General features: G+C 47.4%; 1 protein-coding gene and 1 pseudogene across 1 annotated transcript in view; one reads left to right on the top strand and one right to left on the bottom strand.

Moving 5' to 3' along the window:
• Positions 1-6,690, bottom strand: part of LOC144098091 (endochitinase-like) — a 62,573-nt gene extending 55,883 nt beyond the window's left edge. The window contains exon 1 of the mRNA XM_077630643.1: positions 6,510-6,690. Coding sequence (XP_077486769.1) covers positions 6,510-6,603 — 94 coding nt within the window. The 5' untranslated portion in view covers positions 6,604-6,690. The remainder of the gene's footprint in view (positions 1-6,509) is intronic.
• Positions 6,691-8,666: 1,976 nt separating this feature from the next.
• LOC144097475 (uncharacterized) lies at positions 8,667-11,267 on the top strand (annotated as a pseudogene).
• The last annotated feature ends 5,224 nt before the right edge of the window (positions 11,268-16,491 follow it).

The following is a 16,491-nucleotide window of genomic DNA, read 5'->3' on the forward strand; positions in this document are numbered from 1 at the left end:
CGAAAAGACGCGGCTACAAGCACCGCAACCTAACCGAAGATGTCGACACCGATCACACTGCAGAACCCGCAGGTGTCGCCAACTTTCAATGGATCCCTAGGCGAAGACCGCGAAGAATGGTTAGACCCATTTGAGCGCGTGGCATCATTCAACAAGTGGGGTGATGTGGCAAAAAATGTACCCGTATTTTTCTCATTAGAGGGTTCTGCAAGCACCTGGTATGAAAACCACTAGTCTCTCCTAACGACGTGGGAGGTATTCAAGAAGGAACTCATGAAGGTATTCACCAGTGTCGTGAGGAAAGAAAGAGCCGAACGACTCCTCGAGTCCAGAATCAAGCTTCCGAACGAGCCCGTCCGCGGTTACGTAGAAGAGATGATCGAAGCGCCTCTTTAGGCGCGCTGACCCTCAGATGACCGAGGAAAATAAAGTTCAGTTTTTATTGAGCGGCGTAAAAGAACAACTCTTTGCCAGCCTCGTCCACCAGCCGCCAAAAACAGTCGACGAATTCATGCAAGAAGCCTGCGCAATCGAAAAGACCCTCGACATCCGCTCGCGGCAGTACAACCGCCCTTCCTCTGTCTGCGCAATGTGTCCGGACACGACAACCACCACCAGCGACAACTTGCGGGAAGTGACCCGCGAAATCCGCCCCACAACCGCAAGCAGCGACTCTCATGGACGTGGTAAGGGGAGATGTGCAACAGGCACTTGGCCCCCGGCCGCCACAGAACCCCAGGCCATGACCTACGCCGCTGAAGTACGCACTCGTCAGCCCCAACGACAACCCCTACATCCTGTCCGACATGAACAACTTGTTCCCGAACGCCGCCTCCCTGCCCTCACCCGCCCAGCCTACAAGCGACGCTCAAACCGCAGGAAATGCGACGCATGGAGGAATTCCGACAACCGGCCGTTGTGCTTCCATTGCGGTGAGGCCAGCCATATTCTTCGTAAATGTTCGTCCCGACGTATCGGTCTTCGAGGATTTGCCGTCAACACCCCACGACCACGCTTCGGCCAACGTCCGCAGGAAAGCGACGAGTTCCTGCGTCTAGAGGAGTGCACGCCGAACCCCTTTTCGCACTCACCATCGCCGTCAACCTCGCGCTTTACGTCGCCACGCCGCAGCTACGCAGCTGCGGTGCCAGGAAGGTCTCCGAGCCCCCGTAGGGGAAACTAAAGACAGCAATCTCTGGAGGTGAGGTTGCTCACTAGGGAAACGCCGAAGATCCTCCACCGACGACGCCCCATGAAGACGCTGCACCCACTAGGCCGCATGAAGACGCTACACTCGCTGCACCGACGCCACACAAAATGACAACCCCGACCACGGCGCGAGCTGCATTCAAAAGACGCCCCCGCCTCCCCCCGCAGAAAAGGTTTGACGAAAGCCCCACCCGCGATTCGCGAACGCGTAGAAGCCGTGGCCCGACGCCGAGGCCGAATCGCAACGCAAGAGCCAGGACATCCGACCTAGAAGTGATTAACGACGGCAGGAAAGTTGGCGCTTTTGTCGACAAAGGAGCCGATTACTCGATGATGAATGGAACATTCGCTGCGCAGCTGAGGAAAGTCACGGCCGCTTGGGACGGCCCACAAATTAGCACCGCAGGGGGCCACCTCATTACGCCATCAAGATGATGCAGAGCGCGAGTGACTGTCAAAGGGCATAGCTATCCTGCGTCCTTTGTTGTACTACCGCAATGCTCCCGCGAAGTGATGCTGGGCATGGATTTCCTTAATGAGCATGAGGCGATCATCGACCTGCGATCCAAGCTGCTGCCAAGCCTTCGATGAAAATTATGGAAAATCACTTTGTCCTGACTGCCCTGGAGGAAGAAGTGAGGGTCCTACCCCGTTCAAGCTTTATCGTGACCGTAGGCGCCACAGCCATTAATGCTGAATCAATCATCGAGGGGCACATGCGGTTGCTTCTAGACCGAGGAATCAGCATCTCAAGACGCATCCCACATTTCCGCAACGGCCAGGCCGAAGTACTGCTGACTAACTTCAGCAAAGAATACCGACACATGAACAGATGAACGACGATTGCTTTCTTCGACGAAATATCCGACGTACGAGACTCCTTCGGCCTCTCCGACCCATCCGCAGAAGATCCGCCTGACCAAGACAACTCGCCCACTTTCGACATCGACCAAGCCCTGCCCCGGAACAGACAAGACCAGATCGGCAATCTGCTTCGAAGCTACAGCGAGTGTTTTTCGTCATTGCGGAAATTCAGACAAACGCCGATTGCCAAGCATCGCATTATAACGGACCAACACGTCCGACCTCTCCGTCAAAGCTCCTACCGTGTGTCGCCGCCAGAACGACAAGCCATCTGGGATCAAGTGGAAGAAATGCTTCGCGACGACGTCATACAGCCACCAAACAGCCCATGAGCGCCACCGGTTGTTCTAGTGAGAAAGAAAGACGGCGCACTTCGGTTCTGCGTTGATTAACGCCGCCTGAACACCATAACAAAGAAGGACGTCTACCCCCTCCCCCGCTTCGACAACACACTGGACCGGCTCTGCAACGGCAAGTATTCCTTTCGTTCTTTCTTTCTTTCTTTCTTTCTTTCTTTCTTTCTTTCTTTCTTTCTTTCTTTCTTTCTTTCTTTCTTTCTTTCTTTCTTCCTTTCTTTCTTTCTTTCTTTCTTTCTTTCCTTCTTTCTTTCTTTCTTTCTTTCTTTATTGTTTCCTTAGACACAGTCTAAGAGGGGGTCGAGGCTAAAGGCGTCCACGCATCTGACAAAGGCCTCGGCCCCCTTACACAATGTGAACAAAAAAAGATAATAATATTCGGACAGGCAGTCGATGTTGCAATTGTAAGGGACTAGTCTTTGCGAGAATTGCATGTCATTACAAACACTTTTGTTAGCAATACAATAATAAGTATAAAACAATGCAATAATTCAATGGTAAATAGCAACATGATAGACCTCAAGAGCGGCTACTGGCTAATTCAGGTCGATGAAAGAGATCGCGAGAAGACAGAATTCATCACTCCGGATGGGCTCTTCGAATTCAAGGTGATTCCATTTGGCCTTTGTTCCGCACCAGGGATGTTTTGAGCGAGTAATGGATACAGTACTGGCAGGCCTGAAGTGGAACATTTGTCTGGTATATTTAGATGACGTCGTTGTCTTCGCCTCGAACTTCGAAGAGCACCTTAAAAGAAGTGCCACTATGCATATGAAGAGCTGCTGCTTCTAGGCCGCATCGTTAGCAAGGAAGGAGTGCGCCCAGACCAGCAGGAAACAGCAGCTGTTGAACAGTTTCCACTTCCGGCCGATAAGAAACCAGTGCGCAGATTCCTCGGACTGTGCGCATATTACCGACGATTTGTGGAAAAACTTTTCGCGCATCGCCAAGCCCCTGACAAAACTGACGAAGGCAGACGTGCAACTTAAATGGGAAGCCCCGAAAGCAGAAGCCTTCAAAGAACTTCAGCGTCGTTTAGAGTCCCCAACGATCCTCGCGCATTTTGATGAAACCGCCGATACTGAAGTTTATACCAAGGCAAGCAGCGTGGGCCTAAACGCCGTCCTCGTTCAAAGAAGAGACGGGCTGGAGAAAGTCATCGCATACGCTAGCCGTTCAATTTCCAAGGCCGAGGCTAACTATTCGACAACTGAGAAGGAGTGCCTTGCCATCATCTGGGCTACGTCGAAATTCCGCCCCCCCCCCCCTCCCTGTACGGACGACAGTTCAAGGTAGTCAGCGATCATCACGCGCTGTACTGGCTTGCAAATTTGAAAGACCCCTCTGGCCGCCTCGCTCGAAGGAGTCTGCGCCTCCAGGCGTTTGACGTCACTGTCGTTTACAAGTCCGGACGCACTCTGAGGCCGATTGCCTCTCATGAGCCCATGTAGATGCGCCGCTGCCGCACGACGATGAAGACGCCTTCCTGGGACCCCCCAGCTCCAGCTGTTTTGCCCAGCAGCAACGCTTGGACCCCGGCCTAAAACGCCTCCTCGAGTATTTGGAAGGCAAAGTTTCTTCACCCCCCGCCTCATTCAAGCGAGGACTGTCTTCCTTCTGTGTACAAAATGAGGTCCTCATGAAGAAGAACATCGCAGTGAACAAAACAGCCTACCTCCTTGTTGTGTCTGCTTGTCTCCGCGAAGAAGTTCTACCAGGCTTCACACGACGAGCTGACAGATGGACATCTCGGGCTTACTCGCACCCTCCGCCGCATTCAAGACAAGTGTTACTGGCCCCGACTGTCTGCCGATGTCGCAGATTGTGCGAAAACCTGCCGAGATTGTCAGCGCCGACGAAACACCCCTCCCACTCTACCATCAGCATCTCTGAACCCCATTGAACACCCCTCAAGGTACTTTCAGCAGATCGGCATGGACTTGCTTGGCCTTTCCCAAAGTCAACGGCTGGAAACAAGTGGATCGTCATAGCGACCGACTACCTGACCCGCTACGCCGAGGCAAAACCCTACCGAACGGAACAGCAGCAGAAGTCGCCAAATTTTTCGTGGAGTGCATTCTTCTGCGACACGGCGCCCCCGGTGTGCTCATCACGGACAGAGGAAAACCATTGACGGCGGAACTAACGCAAGCCATCCTGCGTTACAGCCAAATCAGCCACCGAAGGAAAACTGTATACCATCCGAACACCGACGGGCTAACCGAGCGCCTGATCATAACCATCGTCGATATGCTCGCCATGTATGTCGATGCCGAACAGAAGACCTTTGAAGTCATCCTGCCTTACATCGTCTTCGCCTGCAACACCGCAGTGCAGTAGACCACGCAGATGACGCATTTTAGGCTCGTCCATGGCAGGGAGGCAATGACCACGCTGGACGCCATGCTGCCCAACGTTACCGAAGAACAGAACGTCGACGTCGCCGCACACCTTCAACGCGCAGAACAAGCTCTAAGGCTTGCCCGGTTAAGGATCAAAGACCAGCAGCGGACCGATGCCAGACGCTACAACCTACGAAGACGCAACGCGGAATACAAGCCAGGAGACCAAGCCTGGGTTTGGACGCCCATTCTCCACCGTGCATTGAGTGAAAAGCTTTTGCTCCGCTATTTCGGCATTTACAGCGTTCTTCGCCGGCTAGATGAACTGAATTATGATGGATTATGATGTCAACCCTGGCGCAATGACTGCGTTCCAGCGACGCCGCGTACGACCAGATGTTGTCCATGCCGTCCGTCTGAAGCACTATTATGCGCGCTAAAGCACGCTGCATTTCCACAATCTGTGTTTATTTTCGTACGATCCGTTCTATTTGTTGCTAGTCGCCTGATTTGTTTTGATGCATCGGGTCGGTGCTTCATTGAGAGGGGAGTAATGCCACGAACATTTGCAGTGTTTGTTCATTCTTCAAATCTGCCGCCACGCCGCATTATCGCTTTGTTAGCGACGCAAAACGCGGCTAGATTTATCTCGATTGATTGGAGCCAGGCAGAGCTGATTCTACGTTGTTCCGGGATGTTCTAGTAACCTTGCACGCTGTATCTCGAAAGTTGGTTATCAGCTTTAAATTGAGCACTACCGACAGCCGTGGGCATTCTGTTCGATGACTGCCGAGCACTCTTGTTCCTACGCCGCCGCCGAGTGATTCAGAACATTGTGGACGCAAGTCAGCTCAATGAACAGTTCTATTTTAGAACTTTTGTCCCCCTTCATTGCTCCTTCGACTGCCGTCACCCCTACTACGTGACAATATTGTGCCAAGCAGCGGTAAAAACATAAATTTCGCTACGGCAGAGACTTCATAGGACTCCGAGTCAACCCTCTTTCTAAGAGCGCGAGAGTGACAAGTGGAAGGTCATCCTCGCCGTAAAGGTCTCTGCATGTGCCCAGATAGTTGTCTTATATGACAGAGCATGACAAAGTTGGCTGTGATCACGTTTGAAACCGCATGCGTTGTTTTCTAACCTCAGCACGCCGGTTTATCATTCTTTGCTTACAACGCGAAACAGGTTATGCTTCGCTTGGTCTCTAGACGCGACGATTCGTCTTCAAAGATTCGCGATTACTCGCAACCGCTTTTGCGACTGAGGGTGCAGGAAGTTTACCTTGCAATTTCTAGTCACTTTTAAATCGAGCCCGACTGAAGACGTCCTAAATTGGGCCCCGTACGAATACCCAGTGAAATTCTTGCTATTGCTGTCGCTGAACAGTCTGTATATGGGACTGATTTCACCCATTAGACAGTTGCAAAGAACTGCCAGCCGCCTTGCATCTCCTTTTCCACGGCGCCGGTCATTCTTGTCACAGCCACGTAATAAGTTCTTAAATTGTCTCGTGAATAATCGTGCGCAGACTTTGAATAAATACTTATGGCGTTTTGCCTAAGCACCCGACACGTCCTTTGATAGTACCTCTCCATACGTACAATTTAGTAGCTTAACGCAAACCAACCTAAGAGCACCGAAAGCCATACGGCGAAACTTGTGCAAGGATACGTAACTCACAAAACGCGGTGCTTCTGTCAGAGAAGGCAAGCAGCGTGTAAAGTCTGTTGCTCACCTTCTAGTATGCCAGGCCACATCCCTCTTTTAGATGATCCGGTGATGTGTGGTAGCATTAGAGCCAGCACAATGGCTGAAGTCACGGCTGCCATGCTACAAACACTCGCTGCCCATGGAACTGCAGAGATACGTCAAGATACGACACATGAAACCAAGCCAGGCGAATCGAACACGCGTACAAAACGCTGACAGCCACGAATACGAAGAAGATGACATCGATGATGATGACATCTGGCGTAGAGTTCCGCCTTCTATGAAAACCCGAATTTCTCCCATGTATGTGCGCACTGCGCAATAATGATCGTAGATCATCGACGATTCTTTAAAATCTAGCTTTGGGTGAGTCACGACAAGCGCTCGAAATAGGTTGTAAAAAACATTATGCATAAAACGCGCTGTATCTAGATGGATCAGCTGCTCTTCCGTTTTTTGAAAAAAATTAAGATGGTGTATCGGAGGACAGCATGCACCGGGCTAATTGGATCTGTATGATGTAAAGAAGTCAGCACGACAAATAAACGATGAACCAACCAGAAGAGACATCAGTTATTCACCATCGCTACTACCAACTCTTTATTCAGGCTGTCATTTCTAGTGTATATAAAGGGAGAGGTGAGCAAGCGTCCAGGTGCAGTTGTGGCACACATCACGAAACTGCCTTTTTTCACATAAATCGAATAAAAATGAAAATTAAGCACAACACAGCCATAAAGGCGCATATTCACACAACGACCAGATAACTCAGCCCACCAAAGTTGGAGATCACGATAAGGTTATCGCAAATCTTGCACTGCATCTTTACCCGCCGCGGTGGTTCAGGGGCTAGGGCGCTCGGTTACTGCGCCGGAGTACCCAGGCTCGAATCCAACCGCGGGGGCCACGTTTTGATGAAGGCAAAACGCAAGAAGGCGCCCGTGTGCGGTGCGATTCCAGTGCACCTTAAAGATCCCCGAGGATTGCCAACAATAGCTGAAGACGTCATACATATGTGGTCTCACAGCCACCTTGTACTCGCGGTCATTGCTACAGACCTAAGAAAAACATGATAACCTGTCGCCCGCGAGAATCCTCGAGAACATGGAAGATTTGGGCAGTCTTTTCCAGATTACGAAATTTGTACACAACCATCTCAAGCACAGGACGTTCTCTGTTCGGCTCAATGAAGAACAAATCATTAATTGCACTTCAAATAAAGATGTATCACAAGGCTCAGCTGCAGTCCATTTACTATTTAATATAGGTTTCTAACATAGATAGGTCATGGTTTATGCAGATGATGTTGTCACGATATGGTCGACTCATAAACACATTGAGACGCAGACCCTTCGTTTAAAAGTGGCACTGAACACTTTGGACGAGTACGTTGGCGAAGCGTGCGTTGAACTGTGGCCGCAGAAGTCTAACTACATTAACACGGCTAACAATTATATAAGAAATAAATCGCACGCCAGAAAATGCATGTTCAAGATTGCTAATCAAATAATACCAGATGTGGATGAATTGAAAGTCTTTGGGCTAGACATACATAGTCGGAAAAAACAATAGAATGGCTCAATAGGACAAAGAAAGCTGCAGCGACTGCTTTGCACCTGATAAAACGAGTCTTCTCTAGGGGTGGAGTGGGCAGGACCCATATAGCCAGACGTCTTGTATGTGTGGTACTTCAACCCAGGATAACAGGCTCTGTTCTATCGGCTGACAAGACAACAGCGGGCGACGCAAGAAACAATAGGAACGCAATGCGCACGATCACGGCCTTGCCAAATTTTCCACCCATTTCGATTCTACATGAATGTGTACATTTAATCACATTGGAGGAACGTATTTGACAGCCACAGGCAACAAGACATCTCCGGTGAAAGCTAAAGTCCCTCAATAATTTACAAGTAAGGAAAGGCTTTGATCCCGCCGCCAACCTCAGTGATAGGCTCACTTGCAGCACGTGACCTTGCTCCGCCCCTCCGCCTCCATGAGAGTTCCCGCGCGCGCGGGCGGAGAGCTCGCGTACAGTAGCTGAGGGCTGCAGCGGCATCGCCTGTTCTGTCAGCGGCCCACAGTCTTCTCTCTTCAACAAATTCGTTTTTTTTTTGCGCTAAAAAGTCGAGATATGAGTATACGCACATTGCTGGGCTAATTAGGCTCTGGAAAAGCCATAATGCTCGGCTCCTGTGCGGTTGGGTGCCGAGTCCGGACAGAAGACGGCAAGAAATTATTTCGCGTCCCGCGCGGGAAGCAAAACATGGCTAGAAGAAAAGTGTGGCTACACAGAATTGGCCGAAAAGACTTCGAAGTTTCGACAACTGCCCGACAATGCGAGGTAAGCAATGTTCGCGACACAGAGGTTCGAGAGAAAGGTTGCACGTGCGCGTGCCGAGCTGACAGTATTTCGCGCGCGCACGTGTTTAAGACCAAAGTCCACCGTGATTATCACTGCATTCTAACGTAGCTCACGCAGTCTTATATAGCGTGCAAGTAAGGCGTTACAGGAGCGCGAAAAAGTCGCTAACAATTATGCGAAATTCGTTTCTTGGGATAAAACTAATAAATTTCAGCATTCATTTCCGCTTTTGGAATATTTCGACAGCTGTGTTTCCAAGCGCATTTTTAAACATGCGCGTTAAAAATGAAAAAAAAAATCGACGCTTTATTGCTATGAGTAATCCAATACGAATTGAACGGGCTGTGATTGTGAATGGTCGGGTTTTAATTTTGCCTCGCACGAGATCGTGACAGAGTGCTCTCGTCGGTGTACTGATTCGATCGCGCGTTAAAGTTGAGGAAGGCGACGATATCTCGAGCAGAGCCCGAGAGGCTTGCAGTTTAGCATATGTGTGCTGTGAATGTATTTAAATACAGATCTGGCCAAAATCCGAGTGGGATACAACTGCTAGCAAACTCAGAAGTCTTTTTCACTTCTGCTACAGGACCACTTCACGGAAGATCAGTTCGAGCCGATTATTTTAAAGAATACCGCCCAAAAAAAAGCCAAAGCCATTTGCGACGCCAAGCACCTTTTTGCACCGACCAGCTGCCAAGCCGGGAAAGCCACCCCCAGGAGAATAAGAGTGGATAGTGCTGGTATGGTATTACGTGGTCTTTGTTGGGTGAAATTTTTGAATAGATCTTATAGGCTTCAAGCCAAACTCGTTATGCGGACTTATTCGTCAGTTGTCATGTTTCATGCATCCTGAGCAGACGCCCTTATAGTCGAGCCAAACATACAGGTGGACATCAGATCTCGACCTGTGGACACTGAAATTGCTAAGCTCTCTTACAATGTACTCTCACAATCTTTCCTGTTAGCATTTTTGTCTTCATGCTCTTCTCGTGTTCACATGCAGATGAAACATGTGTACAGACAGCACAGAGATAAGCAAAATATATATTCTGTAGTTATCAATTTTTTTCTCGTCCAGTGTATACTGCAAACTCTCGCATGTTTCATGTACCTGTATACACAGACCATCAAAGCACAGAGGCTGCAGTTGAGTGTGGGCCAAAGCATTTGACATCCTGTATGTATTTTCTCTATATGAAATACTAAGGCACCTCTACAATGCGGGTTGTCATATTGCCATGTTCTCGCAGGTACTTCTGACGTGCAATCAGCCACAGAGATGGGTGACGCTTTCCCACAACAAAGTACGGAAGCTGGTGAGTTCAAAGTTCTTTGATTTTTGCAGTGTTCAGTCATCCAATGCTTTTTGCATACTGAAGTGTGCAAGGTGACATAAGCTTTTTTTTCTCTGCCAAGTTATTATTCTACAGTCAGAACATTTCCTTTCTGATGTAATCATCAATACATTTTAACAACCCTGATTGTCAGACATTAGTGCAAGCTGAAGGCAAATAAACTATGTGAAGAGCACAGTCCAAAAATAGCATCCATGAATACTGCAACTTGTTCAGTACGCTTCTGTATGCATTCTCTTTTCTTTCATAAAAGTTCATTCACTGTCAGCAACATATTACTTTGAACGCTGTTTACAGCTGCTCTGCATCAAATTTTGGTTCCCTCTTACAGCCCAACTGATACAAGAAGCCCTGCAAAAGAGAATAGCGCAGCTTGAAGCTTAACTCCTGGCGACACGACGGAGGCTTCGATTTACTCAAAAGCAGCGGTTTTACACACTAAAAGCAAATAAGCACCTCGTTGCCAGCCTAACTAATTATTTGGATGAGGGCCAGGTTAAATGTCTAAAATTGGCAACAATGAAGGGAACACGACGGACCAAGTAGACCATTATAAAGGCACTGAAAGTGAGACTTTCCTGTTGAGCGCGTGGCTATGAAGCGGTCAGAGAGTATGGCCAACCTCTGCCAACCGAACGCACTCTAAATCGTCACCTGGAAGGGTACAAGTTTGCACCAGGTTTGCTGCAGGAGATCATAGAGTCATTTGCACTTAAGGTAAGGTAAATAGGCACATGCTCTTGACCACTCACCTATGTCACTATCAGAGTAACTCTGTTCATAGTGACTAATCCTTTCCTTCTCACAGGTCAGCCTGATGTCACCTGAAGAGCGGCATGCCACTTTAATGCTGGACGAAATGCAGCTTACACTAGGCTTAGTGTACAGCTCATCTTTAGGTAGAGTGGATGGAGCCCCCCTATCTCGCTTGCAGATGGAGCACTGCCACTTGAAGCCTTGCCACTCATAGGCTGGTGTTTATGTTCGGGGGCATCACAACCCACTGGAAGCAAACAGTTGCTTACCACTTTACTGGGAATTCATTTCATGCCAAAACAGTTAAAGACATAATCATTGACATCATAAAAGCATGTGAGGCAATTTCTCTACAAGTAGGCGTGATAGTCACAGACATGGGAGGAGGAAACCAAGCCATTTGGAAACTATTCGATATAGTCGTAACCAAACACAGCAAGCCTAAAACCTCGTGTCCCCACCTATGTGATGCATCTAGGCTGCTTTTCTTCATGGCTGATGTTCCTCATCTCCTTAAGAACCTGAGGAGCCACTTAACAAAAGGCCAGAAAATATATCTGCGCCTGAAGATTTTGTGAAAAAAAAACAATTTGCCAAAAAACGTGGTGTCAATCGTGCCTATCAAGACACTGATTGAAATTGACGCCAATGCAGAGCTAAAGCTAGCGCCTCACCTTAAGGCTTCTTCAGTAGATCCAAGCCATTATGACTAAATGAAGGTGGGACTAGCTTTCAGATTCATGAACAGTGACACCGCTGCTGCGTTACGCTTGCTTGTAGAGAAAGGATCAGTGGATAAGTCCGCCTTAATAACTGCACGGTTTGTTGAGATGGTGTTTCGATGGTTCCGTCTGATGACATCAAGAACAACAAAATTGGCACTGAGCCATTTTAATGATATTGAGCATGGAAAGGCTCTTCAGTTTTACGAGGAAACAATTGCACTTTTCGGGAAAATTTATATTAGTGATGATGAAAGGAAATTTGGTTGAAAGCCAGTGCAGATTAGTGTCATCCTAGCAACATCATCCGTGTTAAATCTGCAGGCCCTGTTTCTTGAGAATTAAAACTTTAAGTCCCTGCTTATAAGCAGGTTTAGACAAGACGCCCTTGAGAATCTTTTCTCGACACTTCGGTGCAAAAAGCTTGTGCCCCATGTTTTTGAGTTCAAGTGTACACTTCGAACTGCTACAATGTCTCAGTTTCTGTGGCCAAGTAAGGACGGCAGCTATGCTGAAGAGGACTGCTTTTTGTTAACTGGCATGGAGGAGGAAAAACCAGACAAAAACAAGATGTATGTTGTCAGTCCATCTGACCTGCTTGACATTTAAAATTTGGAACATGAATCTCTCGAGAACATTGCAGGGTATGTTGTCGCGCAGATCAGAAAAGTAAACAGTTGCCAAGCCCGTCCGGAAGCAATAAGCAGCTCAGCCGAGGGCAACAAGCTAACCATGCTGAAGTGCAACAAAAAAGAGAAGCCGGCACTAACAGTCCCCTCATCAGCTGTTTAGTAGTTGATAGTGACTGCTGAAAGTTATGTACGCTTGAATGAGGATGGCGTAATAACAAACAGGCTATCTACATCTAAGCTCTAACGTAGCATTCAAAGTGCTCTGCACCTAGGCAGTTGTTTCCATACCTGTCCCGGCATATCAGATGCACTGCTTGCAACGTTTTTGAAAACCAGAATGTCAATCCTCGTAAAAAAAAGAAGCCTTATGCTCCTCGAAAAAATTCAAAGCTCCCAGAAATGTTGCAGCAGAACCATTGGAATGCACGTTGCTGCCAATAGGACTAGATAGGGCACTGCGATTCCTCACTGCTAATTTTGATGTGAAAGCACTACTCGTGTTATCTCTGTCACGTGGTCACTGGCAACAACTTCAACTATGTCCTTTAGGGGTACAAAAGGAGTAAGTCGAAGAAAAGAAAGACGTGCGTCTCTGTCATGGTGTTATGTCCCCTTTGTCAGGTGGCCACGTGAATTGCACTGTATGTTCATTATATAAAATAAATAAAAAGGAGGAAGTTTAGAAAAGGAAAGGCTTGATTTCGTATGCCCTACTATGTCCACTGCCCTATGTTAAACATCTACCATTTTTTGTGACTTACTCATGACAAGTCTACTGTTTCAGAAATATGGCCTTTCCTTTACTACTGTAAGAGTTTGACATTTTGAACTGTTTGCTTTACAAGAACTTGTTTATTTCAGCAGAACTTTTTATTGTATGCAGAATTTTCTGTCCACTTGGCAGGATCTCCTAACCGTATTTTGTGCACTGCGCATGGCAATAAACTCATTATAAGGTGCCTATATTACTCTGTTTAAAAACAATTATTCTATAGTCACAGCTACAAATTATGAAATTGTGACACAATATTTCAATCAATGACAGCATTGAAATCGTTGCTGCCAAGTTACTAATCATAAAAAGAAAACTGTAAAACCGCTGGTCACTAGCAGGCACGGGCGCGCCCACACACACGAGCAAACAAATAAAAAGGTCACTCTGACAAAGTTTCACTGAGTTGCTGAGCTGCGCGATTAGATCGCGTTAGCAGCAAGAATACTCCTTGGCACGGTCCATACGGCTGATGTAAAATGTCGCGATAATTGCACAGTTGAACACAGGGTCCGAAACACAGTCTAGTGGTCGGGTAACAACGGCAATACGCCACACAGTGAACGGCAAGAAGCACTGTTGACACTCATTTGTACACACACGCACTGGCGACGTTGTTTACTTTCCGCGAGGATCAGCGAACTTATGTAGCAGGTTTTCCAGTGCAGGTGGCTATCAGCCTTCTTTTTTACGTAAACGTTTCCTCCATAGTAACCGCAATTTGTATCCTGCACACGTATACGCTAAAAGAAAGCCACAGAGCAACGAAACCAAACGCACCGAACTGCCACGGCGGATAGCGTGAAACACAAAACAAACTCATCTCGAGTCGTTTTCGGCGGCGACTGTGTTGCCCACCGTCAGAGACTTCGACTCTTGCCTAAAATGCTACGAAATCAATATTCTTCGTTTTTTATAATTCTTTGAACCTTATTTAGTCATAAAAGTGTAACTTATTTGGAAAAGCGCAAACAAACAAGACCGAAACATCCGGAATGCAGGCTACGGAGTATTCATCCTCTCTCGTGTTTTTCTTTTAGCACGCGTTTGAAATTCAAGGACAACCATGTTCTTTCTACCTCGGTCTCTTTTTTTTCGCTTTTCGAAGAACTAAGGTACAGGAACGTTTTGATCCCTCGCATGTGAAGATAGGTTCCCCGCTTATGAATACCGCGGGCCATGGTTTAGCGTGGGCGTCGTCTGCTACACAGGACGTTTCTAGGTGGCATGCGCCGCAGTTGTCTCTGCCTTTAAAATTATAGAGGCACCTTAGATAAAGCACCTTACACCCGTTGAAGCCGTATACAGTGAGATGACAGCAAAGACGGCGGAAATGATAGACCCCTTCCGTGGGCATGAAAGAGAAAATCCACAAACAAGATGACCAAGCTTTATCGTAAAGCAAAGGCGGTGGTTTATATCAATCGAAGGTTGGTTTATATCAGTCGAAAAATATGTACAGCTTATACGGACGCATCGATCATAGAAATGGGCGAAAGAACGACCACTAAAAGCCCCACACATTGTAAGTTAATCGAACATCAGGAATACGTCCCGCACCACCCAGACCCTCTTGTGATGCCGCTTTACGCTGTCAGTGATGCGATGGAATGTATAAAAACATACCGCCTATAAGAGAAGTCCATATATACACGAACTCCTTAGGGGCTGATGAACGACTCAAAAGAGTAACAAATACACTACAAACCACTCAAAAGATGGATACTCTCATTATGAAAACAATGAAACGCATCTAGATACATTGGACTCAAGAAGAATTAATTACTTTCTCTCTCTCTCTCTCCCCAGAATTTAGACAGATGAGAAAATACGTCCTTACACACCAAACCTCACATACCAATGGCTTCCTCACTAGCCTTCTTGTTGATCGCCGCTCCGCTGGTCCCACCTTGCCGTCCTCTGTAAGAGAAAGTTCTTGTGGCCTGATTGCTACGTCCACTTACCTCCTCCCTCATAGCTCAATGAGCTTGGAGGACATATTCCTTAGAATAATATGGGCTGCAGGGGCCCGTCCCCGTGATGTGCCGATGGGGCTCTGAAGAAGATGGAGAGCCGGGCATGTGCATGTCCGAAATGTCCCACGCCAGTCGCTGAGGTGAATCTTCGCCTCCATGTATGGACTTTGTCAGGAACGCAGGACATAAGAAAAAGACGATTGCTGGATGTAGTACTAACGACTGGAAGCGAGGAACACCTGTTATTGTGGAGAATAGCCTCCACGACCCACTCTAGTTTATCGACAGCCTTTTCTTAAACCATATGGAAGTCTGAATTTAAAAAGATGGGCCACCAACTGAATGCCAAACGTAGTAGAAGCTAGACAGCAAATAAATGTTGTGATGTCCACGGCATTCAGCAACTGATGGTCCCACGTATTCGTAGCTAGCTAGCCTAAATGATGTGATGTCCATGCCAGTCCAGTCAAGTCAAGTTTATTTTTCTTTTCGTCGAAATGAAAGGGGCCAGGACTAAAAGCTGTGAGAGATAGCTTGACAAGGCCCTGGCCCCTGCAATAATTGGCAGAGCAACAGCTAGGAGGAAGATCAGTTACTAGCTCATAAAAGTTACTAACAAGAACTAAAATCACCAGCAAGGCCTAATAGCAAGAGCTGTGTTTAGGTTCTTATTAATAATTATTAACTCATAAACCTGCTCATAATAACTAAAATCGGACCAAAGGCTTGTAGTGCGCGCATGTCGTGAACGGTAATTGATACCAACTGCTGTGCGAGAACCTAGTTCATGGTACAACTGCAACCAAGCATGCGTTGTTTCCCGTCGCCTAGGAAATTTGCCGTTGCACGCGTAAGGAAACAAATGTCTCAGTGCATGCAAGTGCTATTTTTACATTGTCCGCCTGGTTGTACCGCGCAATATACAGCGAAACTTCGCACCAGTGAGCGGTTGAAAAGGAGATCCCACGTTTTATGACAACCATGGTGCCTTCTCAGCAGCGGCAGAAGAATAAGTGCGAAGCAAGCAAAAAATTTCGCTATTCCTCCGTGATGCAGTGATGTAAGTAGCACTGCAAAAAAATTGTCCCCATCTTCGAGAAAAGCTGCTGCCAAATGGTTGGCGGAGGCTTTCTGTAATCTGTAGAACGCAGGCACCGTGAAAATGATTCAGTCCCCGTAAAGAAAGAAACAAGGAGAGGTGACGTACGAATAATGCAAGCTACGTAAAATTAAGTAGAGAGGAATGCCATAAAAGCAATAAAATAAGATGGTTACATAAGATAATTACGGAACGCTCAACTTTTTGTGCCGAAGTTGTTCCGTAATTTCTTTTGTTGCCTGACTCCTACAGAGGAGGAATGCACTAACACACAGGCACACACGGGACAATGTGCCCACAGTAACAACATTATCAGTATTCCCTGATTTC

The sequence above is a fragment of the Amblyomma americanum genome, chromosome 7 (assembly GCF_052857255.1).
Source record: "Amblyomma americanum isolate KBUSLIRL-KWMA chromosome 7, ASM5285725v1, whole genome shotgun sequence".
NCBI classification, from domain to species: domain Eukaryota; kingdom Metazoa; phylum Arthropoda; class Arachnida; order Ixodida; family Ixodidae; genus Amblyomma; species Amblyomma americanum.